Here is a 13,446-nt window from a genome sequence, read left to right on the forward strand (position 1 = left end):
TTTTTTATGGTTTTGGCAAACAAAAAAATCACCTTTGCGAGTCATACCTTTCTAGCTTTATGTAGGTTTATGTATGGTAGCTTTGGCAAATCGAAAACTGCCTTCAAGCCATGCTTGATGTACCTCACTGCTGCACTTCCACATTTTCTATAGCATCTTCCAGGAGTCCACTGCCTGCTGTTTCCTTCTGCCATTGCCATCCCCTTTGGTACTGTACTTGGAAAGGTTGTCATTGTTATTGTCATGGTAAAATCTACTTTCCTTTGAATGCCCATAGCATAAAAGTCAGCGGGAGGGGTGGATGAGATTCAAGGAAACACTAATCTAAGCACTCAGTCATGGATTACACAACAAAAGTTTTTTCCTTTCTCATCCACGGTTGTGCTCCTTCTTACTAGTTGAGGATGAATTCCATGCATGTTTCTGTGAATAGCCTGACAGTTTAATCGGTACATTTGCATATGGGCAAATGGAGCTTTTTTCAAAGTTGCACAGTAATATGTTTCACCTTTATGCCATGCCAGCTTCAAATTGCATCCCAGGAGGATTGCAAATGTGCATAATCTGTGCAGTTGTCTCGGCTTTTTTCTTTTCTTTTTTTCCTGCTTTTTTCTTTTTTCTTTTTTTTTTTTTTTGTTGAACTGGCAAACGCCTATTCATTGCCCATCTGGGTAAGAATGGCCTTTGCATTTTCACACCCATTCTTTCCTATATGGTTTGTGAATACCCCTCCAATCAGAACTTGCTTCACAGAAAGGGGACAAAACCATTTTACAGGAGTTTCTCAGAATAAGTCCATTGGGATCTCTACATCATGTTTACTGGAAAAAAAAAAAAAGGGGGGGGGGGGGTGGCACTTAACAAAGAGCACTTGAATTTCACAGAAAAGTTCCCACTGTCTTGAGTTTAAAAGAGTGGCAGGCCTGAGAAGAGCCTGAGACAGCAGTCTTTTTCCTAATCCAGGCATTCTGTGCAGTGATGAGTAGGTGAGTGTGCGCGTGTGTAGCTGGGTCTTGTGAAGAGCTGACACACTTTCTGGCTTGTGCAAGGCTCTAGCAATCTTTGTCAGAATGTGGCGTTTACTTTAGAATCAAACCTGTATTGGTAAGTCCACCTTTTACGGGGAGCTTCGCTTTTGGGCTTTCGTCTTAGAACAGCATACAGTAAGGGACAACCACAAAACTTGGATCTGGACACAGTTTCCTGCAGAGAGGAAGAGGAGCTGCATGGGATAGTGGGTTTTGCTACAGACCAATCTCTGGAGTTTGTTAAAGATGCTCTTTTAGACTGCTCTGGTTTGTGTAGTAGCATCCTTGACACCATTGCCTGTACTTTGGATAGGTATGGTTTTCAGTGTTGAATGTCAAGGAAGGTGGCCTAGAAGAAATATCCTCAAAACTGTATTAGCTTTTTTTACCATCTGTTATGTGTCTGTTCCACCCAGCCCTCTTGTTTTATCTTTAAGGAGTGAATCTCAGTTGTTTCTCAGTTGAACAAGTGGTAGATGTTCCAATTTCATTTGAAGAAGTAAAGAAATGAGAAGATTTTTTTTTAAGGGAAAACTCTGTTATACTAATAGCAACCAAAAAGTACTCCATGGCTTTTATGAAGTGTCTCAATTGACTTTCAGACCAGTTCCTACACCTCAGGGTGCAACCTAGATCAGTTCCTATGGGAGAAATATTCACATCCCTCTCAGAAGTGCATACAAACCTCTTTTCTTTAGCCTTGATTAACCCCAGCTGGCTGTTTTCATCAAGTTAGCTAATGACCAAATGCATTGTGGCTACACGACTCTTGCTTCCCACAGCTAGGACCTGAGAAAGGCTGCTGAAACTTACAGATGAACCTTGCCCTTCCTCCTTTCTGTACGTGATTTGTGGATAAGTGGCAGAATTCAGTTTCCCAAGAAGTCATCAAGTGTCATGGTGGATATCACATCTTTCTGGAAAGGATGCATTTTTCAGAGTTCCACTCACAAAATTTATTTTATCTGCCAAGATGCATAGGAACAAAGTAGGTTTCTTTGCACCTGCTGAAGTCAAGAGACCTGTCCATAGCATCTCTGGTATGTGTGGAATGTTCCACCTTGTGCATGTGCAGGGCAGGATTTTTGGTTTATTGAGTTAGACTGCTGCATATTTCTTCTTTTTATCAAATACCTCATTTGACAAAGCAGAACATAAACTAGAGGTCATTCCCTTTTCTAGAAGCACATCTTAAAGACATGTTTGCATGAAAAGGGAGCCCTAGGGTCAAACCAAGTAGTGATTGATACTTATTGATGGAAAGATTTCTAGCATACTGATAGGCAACCACCCAAAGGGAGATGCAGATAAGTGCAATCACATGCCATAGCCTACAATAGGTCTTGAAAAGAGGTGTCATGTGTTCATCATTAATTTTCCACCCTTCTGTTTCCCCACCAGTACAAAGCTTTTACCAAGTTCTCTTCCTTTCAGATCAAGGATTCTGACTTGTTATGTAAATACATTTTGAATCCTCATGTCATCTGATGTTTTGGGAACGGAAGTAGCTGGAACTGTCCTGGAGGCCTCTGGAGAATGACTCTATCTGGAAGAAGAAGGGAATATGTATCTTCTGTACATTATTTTGTCTAATAATAGTTGCAGTGCCCTTGAAGGAAAGTCTCCCGGTTTCTAAGGTGTTTTTCCAGTCCTATGATCAGTCTTATCAGAGGATGAAACTCAGGTTTCCCAGCAGAGCTTATGAACACATGAAATTCACAACCTCCATGATACTGTTAGTAGTTTCCTCCTTGTTTCTGCTATGTGTGCATCCCCCCAGTGCTCTGATCTTACATGGAAATTAGTACCCTTCTAATACTGGCTGGTTTACATCTGTTAACATCACACTTCTTCAGACAGCTTGGCCCCATCAGGATTTCCAGTTCCTTACCTTTGTACTTCCCTTTTATCATTCAGCTACCTCAGAGAATTAAAATAACCACCTTTGTCTAAGGTGGTTTCTCTTTGAACCACCAGAATAGAGGGTGCTTGAGATGTCAGGAGTGGATAAATGAGAAGGAAAAGGCAGAACAGGGAGGACACCACATTCTCCTGCAAATTGCAGTGAGTAGTGTTCCACTGCCTGTGTATGAGATGTAAAGCAGCCTTTAGGCTGGACCAGAGGGACATTGTTGGGCTAAAAGGCACGTATATGAAACCGCTTTCAATGCCATGTATTTGTTCTGTATACTTCTGTTAAAACAGACAGTGACAATAAGCTAGTTTAATTTACTCATGCTTCTCTGCCAAATTTCACTTTCAGATTCTCACACATTAACAAGTAATTGTGGCAAGAGGGGTTGTAGATTTGCTAGGAATATTCAAGACAAAATGCCTCCAATACTAGTGGTGATTTTGCATTACTTTTTTCTGCATACTTTTCTGGGAACCAAGGTGATGCATGTACTACAAGTGCTATGAGAAAAAAAAATTACTAATAATAATTACTAATAATTTGTTTACATCAAAATCTAAGTAGTAAAAAAAATAATGAGGAAAAGAAATGAAAAAGCATTAAAACCAAAGCAAGCAAGATGGATATGGAAAAGTGGATGGACGATTAAGAAGTTACTTTTTAGTCACTTGTAGAAGTTCATTTTAAAGGATACGTTGGCTCTGTAACCGAATTGGTTAGGTGCGTTTCTAAACTGTTCTTTATTTTGATTATTCAGCCAAACTAAGACAAAGTCTTCCTTAGAGTAAATGTCTGTAATTTTCCAGTTTCTGTCAAGTAAATAACAGCAGGAGAACATTTGTTTTTATATGATGGCATTCTGGTGCCAGTCAGAGCTTGGGATATGCTAAAAATGAAGGGGACAGCTCATGTTAACTTTGTGCTTTGGGTTCTTACAGAGGACTGTTTGTCACTATTGGGTAGCAAATGTTCTAAACCACAACCCCAGACAAAACTGTGCGTGGGATTTTAGGAACATTTACAGCCTAAATCTTGAACCAGATTTGGCTTTTACAAAGTGACTGCCAGTTTTTTTGATGCAAGTAACTGTACTGTAAAACACAGGATCCAAATTCCTTAAAATACCAATCTAGATAGAAATCACATTTTTGTATAGACTCTTTGTATTAACAACTTGGTGTAAAGGGTCATTAAAGTAAGAATCTGATCTTTTCTGACATGGGACCACATCTGAACAGCCCAAAATCCAGCTTTAATCCATTTGCTCAGTGTTTACAATTGGCTGGCTCTAGGCTTTTTAGAGCCAGATAAACTGATAGGAAGTCCAAGGCCCAGGAATGTAGTTGGAATGTAGGCCCAGCTACACCTGTCTTTGTCTGCTTTTGTCCAAAAATTCAAAACTTGAGCTTCTGCAAATGAGCAGCAAAGTTTACTTCTAGCCTTACAGAGATGCTGACTTCTTATTGCTGTCTTTGTATGTAATTTTTACAGTATAATCTGTTTTGTTTACGCACTGGGCAGTCACCTTTGCCAGTGCCCTGACTGTGGCTCTGCAGAGGACAAGACTCAATCTGCTGTTGTTTTTTTTGTTGCCTGCTTTGCTACAGGTAACATCAGTTGCAAGGGGATGACAGAGCGCATTCATAGCATCAACCTTCACAACTTCAGCAATTCTGTGCTCGAGACCCTCAACGAGCAGCGCAACCGTGGCCACTTCTGTGACGTGACGGTCCGCATCCACGGGAGCATGCTACGCGCCCACCGTTGTGTGCTGGCGGCTGGCAGCCCCTTCTTCCAGGACAAGTTGCTGCTGGGCTACAGCGACATCGAGATCCCCTCAGTGGTTTCAGTCCAGTCTGTGCAAAAGCTCATTGACTTTATGTACAGCGGGGTGCTGCGGGTCTCACAGTCGGAGGCCCTCCAAATCCTCACAGCTGCCAGCATCCTGCAGATCAAGACTGTGATTGATGAGTGCACAAGGATTGTCTCGCAAAATGTCGGGGAGGTCTACCCAGTGATTCAGGATTCTGGCCAGGAGACACCCAGGGGAACACCCGAATCGGGCACCTCGGGGCAGAGCACCGACACAGAGTCTGGCTACCTGCAGAGCCATTCACAGCACAGTGTGGACAGGATCTATTCGGCCCTCTATGCCTGTTCCATGCAAAATGGCAGTGGGGAGCGCTCCTTTTACAGTGGCGCTGTTGTCAGTCACCATGAAACAGCCCTGGGGCTTCCCAGGGACCATCACATGGAAGACCCCAGCTGGATTACCCGGATCCACGAACGGTCGCAACAGATGGAGCGGTACCTCTCCACCACTCCAGAGACCACACACTGCCGCAAGCAACCACGCCCTGTCCGAATTCAAACCCTGATGGGCAATATCCACATTAAGCAGGAGATGGAGGATGACTATGACTACTATGGCCAACAGAGGGTGCAGATCCTTGAGCGCAATGAGTCTGAGGAATGCACCGAGGACACTGACCAAGCAGAAGGCACTGAGAGTGAGCCCAAAGGGGAGAGTTTTGATTCAGGAGTCAGTTCCTCCATTGGCACTGAGCCTGATTCCATGGAGCAGCAGTTTATGGCTGGTCTGGGCCGGGATGGGCAGCAAGAGCCTTCTCAAGCAGATCAAAATGATGTCCCTGCTGATGGCACTCAGCCACAGCAGCAGCAGCAGCATGTAGATGCCAACTCTTCCTCGCCAGAGAGAAGCAATGACGTTGAAATGGACAGCAAAGTGCTCACAGTCAATAACAGCACCGAAAAGGGGGCTTTGCAGCCTTCTGTCAACACAACTGTTGCCCAGCCATTGCCAACCACACAGATCTACTTACGCCAGACAGAAACCCTCACCAGCAATCTGAGGATGCCACTGACTCTGACCAGCAACACTCAGGTCATTGGCACAGCTGGCAACACCTACCTGCCTGCCCTTTTCACCACACAGTCCGCTGGCAGTGGCCCTAAGCCTTTTCTCTTCAGCCTGCCCCAGCCTTTAGCTGGCCAACAGACACAGTTTGTGACAGTGTCCCAGCCTGGCCTGTCAACCTTTACTGCCCAGCTGCCAGCCCCACAGCCCTTGGCCCCATCTGCGGGCCACAGCACAGCGGGTGGGCAAGGCGAAAAAAAGCCTTATGAGTGCACTCTCTGTAACAAGACTTTCACCGCCAAACAGAACTACGTCAAGCACATGTTTGTACACACAGGTAAGAGTATGTCCCTATGGTTTATACACAAAGCCAGAGAAAATACTTTACAAACATGGACTTAGATTCTGTTTCCCAACCTGCCAGCCCCCAGCATAAACAGCAGGGAGAGGTTATCTGGGGAGCTGGTATCACTGAACACTTTCCGAGCTTACTGTATTGAAGTTGAGCCCCTACAGAAACTTATAGGTCCCTTATAGGGGCCTAAGTGTGCATGGTGCAGAAACAAGCTCATTTTACTCGGAGTAAAATGTGTCCTGCACCCATCCAAGGAAATGGTAGGCATTTGTTGTCCCCTGCAAGCTGACCAGGCAACATTATGTTGAAGTGGCGTGAGGAAACTGTAATGACATACTAAAGAAAAACTGTATCTACTAAGAAAGGGCATCACCTTGTAAGTTTTGCAGGTACATGTAAGTTTAAGCTCAAGTGATGACGATTGGCATGAGTTTAGGGCAAGTACATTCCTGGTGGAGTTGCAGCAGTAGGTCCAGGCCTGGGTGTTAGACACACTGCCACATATTTTCTAAATCTCACATATTCCTATAAGAAAGTAAATTTGGAGTTCTTTCAGGAAGTTTTTCTGTACTTCACTAAAGCCAACTGGTGTAATCCCCCATCTCTTGGCAAGTCAAATGTTTAACTAGCTGTGAGTACAGAAACATAGGGCTAAATGAGAAAAATTTAAAATAATATATGTAGAATACCACATCAGCACCCTTTTTGTTTAAAAGGGCAACTGCTTTAGTATATGGTCTTTTGATATGACATAGTTAACAATATTTACTCCTGAGCCAGAACTGCCTTTTCTAGCTTTGTTGTTATGAGACTTCAAAGCAAGAAGATACTGTATCTTACATGGAGAAGCTATCCTGGGTTCAGGACTAAATTTTGCTTGCTTTAGCCCTTGGCTCATTCTGACTTTGGAGAGAAATTCTACTTTAGAGAAAGAGTAAATATTTCTCTCACCAAGCAATGGTTTTGTTAACATCAGAGCTTAAAATAAATGCTGGGTTTGTGATACAGGGAGTAAAACCTGAAGAAATTTCCCAAGGTATGGGAGGAATGTAAGTCATGCCTCCCCATTGTATCCAACAGATTTCACTTCCATGTGCATATGTAAACTTTTAACTTCTATTTATCTATAAGTATCACTTAAATGAAAAATTCCTCTAGACATCTAAGACAGACATGTACATGGACATATACAAAAAGATCAACTTCTCAGGACTTGTAAAAAATGTATGATTGCAAGGATCAAGAATCCTAAATCTCAAGATTACCCTTTGTGTCTGTTTATGTTCTCCATCTTTCTGTTGTGGATGAGTAGCTAAAATACTATGTAGATAGTGCTGTGTTATTCAGAAAAAATATCCCCTTCAAAACACAGTCAAGTATATCTGCCTGCATCCTTGTTCTAAAAGCTAGAAAGGCTTTTTCACAAATAACTTCACTGAGATTAGGTGCTTTATTTCCCCATCCCCAACTCTACACTACATTTGTTTAAAAGGGCAACTGCTTTAGTATATGGTCTTTTGATATGATGTAGTTAACAATATTTACTCCTGAGCCAGAACTGCCTTTTTAGCTTTGTCGTTATGAGACTTCAAAGCAAGAAGATACTGTCCATGTATCCCACAATTTGGAATCAGATAAAGAATAATATTGGAAGACTTGACCTAAAATATTCCTGGCTACTACTCATAAAGTCAACCAAGGAAATTGATAGGCATCTCTAATCATGAATTATTATTTTATTTGTGTGGGTCTGAGAGTGCCTAAAACAATGAACTGTGGTCACGAGGAGATTTGAGTAGATAAATGATTTCAAAGTTCATTTAGGAACAAACTGGCTTCTAGGGTGTCTGGGAGAATAATTGCACCTTAACCAACAGAGCACAGGGCTTCAGAAAACTCTTCTGAAAATAGCCTTTATACGAACAGCCTCAGAGAAAGCATGTCTGCTACCTTGTCTAGTGCTGGACAGGATCATTATGAAAACTGAGAAGAGACAGCTGTTCCCACTGCCAGGATGACTTTCCTCAGCCCCGTTAAAAGAAGCCAGGCAAAGTGTCTCTGGAAGGCATCCATGGGAAAAGGGAACTATTTGGGATATGCAAATGTTTGAATTAGTCTTGCTGTTTGGAGGGCTCACAAGAGAAGCCATGGAGGAGTCTAATCATAAACCAGAATTCAGCAACATAAAGGCCTCCCGATCTCTGTATGTTTTTATGCTTCCAAAAACTACACTCTGCTGTAGCTTTCCATGCAACGGCAATCTACTTCCCTTTCTTCTTTCACATGGACACAAGCATCCTAGTGCTGGATATTTTTCCGTGTTCCCTGCATACTGGCTTTAATATATCCCACAGTATTGTTCTCCAAGACATGCAATGTTGTGGAAATACAGTACTAGAATACATGCACCTTATAAGCCATCATTGCCTTCTCCTACATTTCACACTGTGATTAATATTTGATAACTGTTCCACATTGCTGTCTAAAACCAGCCAAATATGAAATAAAGAACCAAAAGGAGGAATGTGCACATTTAATTCACTGAGCAAAGTTTTCTCCTACTTCAAGATGAGGAATCGTGGGAATAAAGAATCTACAGTGCTCACTTAGGAAGGACATAAATTTGCATACAAAATAGAAAACCTAAAAAAGTTTTGAGATTCTTAGGAGAGATGAAATCCCAGGAAGGTTTTGAAGCTAACATTAGAAAACCAGAACCCGGTGTATCTTAGAAACATGTGCAGACAAAAATCAGGGTGTTTTTATAGCATAGTCTTAACAGGGTCTAGAGCAGAGGAGACCAACTTATTACAAACTCTGGGACATATATTGCCTAAGGCAAAAATGAGCATTGTAAATATAATCAATCTCTTGTAAGTTAATCAGACTTTATTATAACTGACACACTATCATTTTCCACATAACACGTGTCAAGGATATTGGCCTGTCTACACTCAACACACTGCTATGTTTGGCAAAGCCAGCAGGAAAGTAAGGACTTAATGTGTTTTGAACAAGTGCTTTTCACCAAGTAGGGACAAACTCATCATTGGTGCAAGGAAAAGCAGCATGTGGATTTCATTCACAGATGTCGCCATCATATGTGCAAACTGAAATAAAAAGAAACAGAGATTCAGGGGAGAGGAAGTAGGTCCTTCCTATCCAATCCTTATTAATTATCTCCTCTTAAATTTGAATATAAGTAGTGTATTGTAATCTCACTGTACAAAGAGTAAATGATATATTACACAGACGTGTGATGGTCCCTGAAGATTGCCTCTTCAGGATTTAAAACTGTGCCAGACAGATTGTAAAAAGGAGGAAGCAGGATGACCGCGAAAAAAAAAAAAAGGATCTCTGCTAGAGGGGAAATTGTGGAATGACCAATGGAAAATCATTTTTCAGTGAGTGAAACAGAAGATCATTTTGATTGTTACAGAGCTATGGTACCACCTCTCTCTCCCTGACAGCTTTGGGGACAGTGAATTACTGCACCTGAAATATACCACAAGTGATTCAGAAAACAAATTAAAAAGCAGCTTTTGATGGGGCAGACAGGGTGTTGGGTATTGTCTACATTATCAATACAGCAACATATCACGAAACATGAGGCCGTGACGTTGTCTCCCAGAAGAACTCTGAGGATAAGGAGGAATTAAGAGTAGTCTGGACAAACCAATCATATGTGCTCAGCTAAATAGTTTTTTCAGTTCAACCTTGTAGTCACTGGTTTGTCTGGATATGATCAGAGTTCACTTATACAAGTTGCCAGAGTCAGTTTTACAACAGCCCTGGCAATGTGGTAGATGACATAAGTATTTTATCTCTGGTTTACCTGATAAGGTGTTTTATTTAATTGGCAGTCAAATCATTTAAATGTAATGTCTCTTACACTGTAGGTTTAACTGTTATGTTGCCCTTTGCACGGTACTGTCTGGTCTAGGCAATTGTATGTACTGAGGTCCCCTTTTCAGTTACCGTTATCTATGCTTCGGCTATGAGATTTGACCAGAAAAAGGGGCAACAAATGTGAACCTCTTATAAGGTGTTGGATTCCTTTGGCAATCTTTAGCATTTCTCTAATGAGAAATTTAAAGCAATTTGACAAAAACGAGTGTGTTACAGGTCAGCTATCTAGTAATTACTAGCTTTCTCCATGCTTTCATTGCATATAGGTAGGGAGATGGAGCCACTGAAAGGTAAATTAACTTAACTAAAACCTGTCTAGAAATGAGCACATGGAGCAAGGCAGGAGCATAGCCAGGAGAGGCTGTGCCATTGAAGCTGGGGGTAGACACCAGGACCTCTTAACTCTAGTCCTGTCTTTGTCAGTACCTACTATGTGAACTTGAAGAAATCACCTGAGCTTCTTTTTACTGTATGTGGATTGGGAATACCTGTAGCCCCCTTTGTAAAGAGTTTTGAAACCCCTGGTTGCAAAAAATATTGTGTATCAAGACATGCTTATTAACAGAATCACTCTTTCTTAGCCAGAGCACCTCTCCAAAGACCCCCGTGAGACTTACCACTAGTTTATTGCAAAGAATCGTACCGAGCTGGTTTAATTTTATTATCTTTTTTTTGTCTGTTTTTCTTTCTCTCTCTCTCTCTCTCTCGTTGGTAATGGGCAGGTGAGAAACCCCACCAATGCAGCATCTGTTGGCGCTCCTTCTCTTTAAAGGATTACCTAATCAAACACATGGTGACGCACACTGGCGTGAGGGCATACCAGTGCAGTATCTGCAACAAGCGCTTCACCCAGAAGAGCTCCCTTAATGTGCACATGCGCCTCCACCGTGGGGAGAAGTCCTACGAGTGCTACATCTGCAAGAAGAAGTTCTCCCACAAGACCCTGCTGGAGAGGCATGTGGCTCTGCACAGTGCCACCAATGGCACACCTGGAGCCACCGGCACTGGCGCAAGGGCTGTCCCTGCCGGGGTGGTGGCCTGCACGGAGGGGACCACGTACGTCTGCTCTGTCTGTCCAGCTAAGTTTGACCAAATCGAGCATTTCAACGACCACATGAGGATGCATGTGTCAGACGGATAAGTAGAATCTCTCTCTCTCTCTTTGTTATGAACAAAAAAATAGAAACAACAAAAAAAGCTATGGCACTAGAATTTAAGAAATGATTTTTGTTTCATTTTTACCTTTATTTTCCTCCTTTTTTTGGGTTCGTTTCATTTTGTTGTTTTTGTACTACATGAAGAACTGTTTTTTGCCTGCTGGTACATTACATTTCCGGAGGCTGGGTGAATAATAATTTTCCCAACCTCCCTTGGATGGTGGCCTTAAGGCCAGGTAGTGCTTCATGAGCTCCACTGGTTGGATCTCTAGCTACTGGCCTCTAAATACAACCCTTCTTTACTACAAAAAAACAAACAACAAAAAAAAACCACAAAAAAAATCAAAAAACAGACAGAAAAAATAAAAAAAAAAACAACCAATTTCTTTTTTCTCACTTGTGAAGAGCACTACAAAAAAAAGAAACAAAACAAAATATATTACAAATCTACAAGGCCTACTGTCGTTATAAGTACACCGCTCGCAGTGTTTCAATGGACATAGTTCACAATGCTGACGGCTTTTGGACTTCACAGTATCCAATTAGAACTGTGGAATATTTTGCTTCTGGTTGAGCAGCAACCAGAGGAAACAAGGCCCTGCTGGTTTCCACCACGTGTCTGCTTTCACACACACGCACGCATCCACAAACACGAAAGGGCTGAGGGGAGTGCAAGGCAGTGTGGGTGGCTTGGATAGTGTGGAGTCCCTGCAGGGTGAGGAAAAAGAATCAGAGGTTCCTCACCTGGATTCTGCTCCATCCCACGCTCTCTGGCGCACCCTCCCCGCTGCTTTTCCCATACCACCACCACCTTACAGCAGAAACCAAGAAGATTCAGACAACGAGCAACGGTGGCTTTTTTGTAATTTATTCAGTGTCTTCGCTGAGCCCAGGGCCTCAGCACAATCAAGAGGGACTTTCACAGAAGGCAAAGAGAAACACAGAGGAAAATCAAAGATATCAGAGGTTGCAACCTATGGATCTAGGTACAAGAGAAGGGTTAGTTCCCACAATCTTTGCAAAAAAAAAAAAAAAGTTGCGTCAGGATTTATTCTTGTGGAAGAAAGAGGAATAGAGGGTGGGTGGGGAGGGGAATAATAATTAAAGAAAAAAAGAGTTCTTGGGACTTTTTTAATTCAAAATTTTATAGAGGGGCAAAAGTGATGTTTACCAGATAGAATGCTGATTTTTTTAATATATTTACAACAGTATTTGTGTAAAAAAAACAAAAAAAGTGAGATTGTTAAAAGTAATTTTTCTTTGTTTTCTTTTTTGTTTTGCGTACACTGCCACTAATATCTTCTCTTTTATTATATATATGAATATATATATAAATATATATTTTATTTTAAATTGAGACTGTTAAGGTTAGCTAACCTGCTTCCAGATAGAGGGGGGGAGGGGAGATGATCTTGATTTTTATTTTAAAAAAGAGGAAGGATGTTTCTTAATTTTCTTTTCTAGTATTATTCTCTCTCTCTCTCTTTTCTAATGGAATCAAGAATTACCTGGGTCGATGAGGGGCTCTGTGAAGTCATCTGTGAGATTATCTACTAGAGTTTGTGCATCCTGCAGTGTCATTTGAACTGCGACTTTGTTTTTGAATTACGTGGTTCTCTTTTTGGCTCTTACCAAGGTTCTGTTGTTCTTTTTTTGGTTCCATCTCAGAATTTATTTCTGCTGAAGGGCAGTTCCTTTTGAGAAAGATTTTTCTAGCAATCTTCCCCTGGTTTGGGGGATGATAGAACCTGTAGTCTTTTCTTTCTCCTTATTTGAAAAAGTAATTAAAGTTTTGGAAGTGTGTAATAACTAGGTTTTCCCTTCTTTTTGGTCACTGGACAAGAATTAATCTGCTGTATTGTTCTCTCATCCCTGCCTTGCTCGCTAGAGAGCTTCCATATTTGTGTGGGAATCTGATCCTGCCCCTGGTAATTTGTGCTGATGCCAAAATAACTTAAAATGTTACCGTTGCAAATAATGTTCCCTTCGTCATTTGCAAAAACATCTAACTGAAGGGCCACATCCCGCGTTCTCTGCATATGCAAAGCTATGCAAGGAATGTAGGATCAGTGTGAAAGATTGATTCCTGATCTGCATATATATGTTGGTGTTTTGTATTTTGTTTTATTGTGTTTGGGCTGGTGTTCTCCCTAGTCGTGTTCTGTGTATCTGCGTGAGAATTTTTCCCCCAAAGCCAACTCCCA

The 13,446-nt window shown here is 41.7% G+C and overlaps 1 protein-coding gene across 1 annotated transcript; it reads left to right on the top strand.

The window, feature by feature from the left end:
* Positions 1 to 4,555: 4,555 nt before the first annotated feature.
* ZBTB20 (zinc finger and BTB domain containing 20) lies at positions 4,556 to 12,306 on the top strand. The gene is made up of 2 exons (XM_082498844.1): positions 4,556 to 6,158; positions 10,808 to 12,306. Exons 1-2 carry the CDS (start codon positions 4,571 to 4,573, stop codon positions 11,224 to 11,226), a joined length of 2,007 nt encoding a protein of 668 aa, XP_082354970.1. The 5' UTR covers positions 4,556 to 4,570; the 3' UTR covers positions 11,227 to 12,306.
* The last annotated feature ends 1,140 nt before the right edge of the window (positions 12,307 to 13,446 follow it).

Source organism: Vanellus vanellus, assembly GCF_965231255.1.
Source record: "Vanellus vanellus genome assembly, chromosome: 1".
Classification (NCBI taxonomy): Eukaryota; Metazoa; Chordata; class Aves; order Charadriiformes; family Charadriidae; genus Vanellus; species Vanellus vanellus.

Coding starts and splice junctions, on each gene's coding strand:
- ZBTB20 (XM_082498844.1), top strand. CDS start 4,571: ATGACAGAGCGCATTCATAGCATCAACCTTCACAACTTCAGCAATTCT. Junction 6,159..10,807: donor GCACATGTTTGTACACACAG/GTAAGAGTATGT, acceptor GGTAATGGGCAG/GTGAGAAACCCCACCAATGC.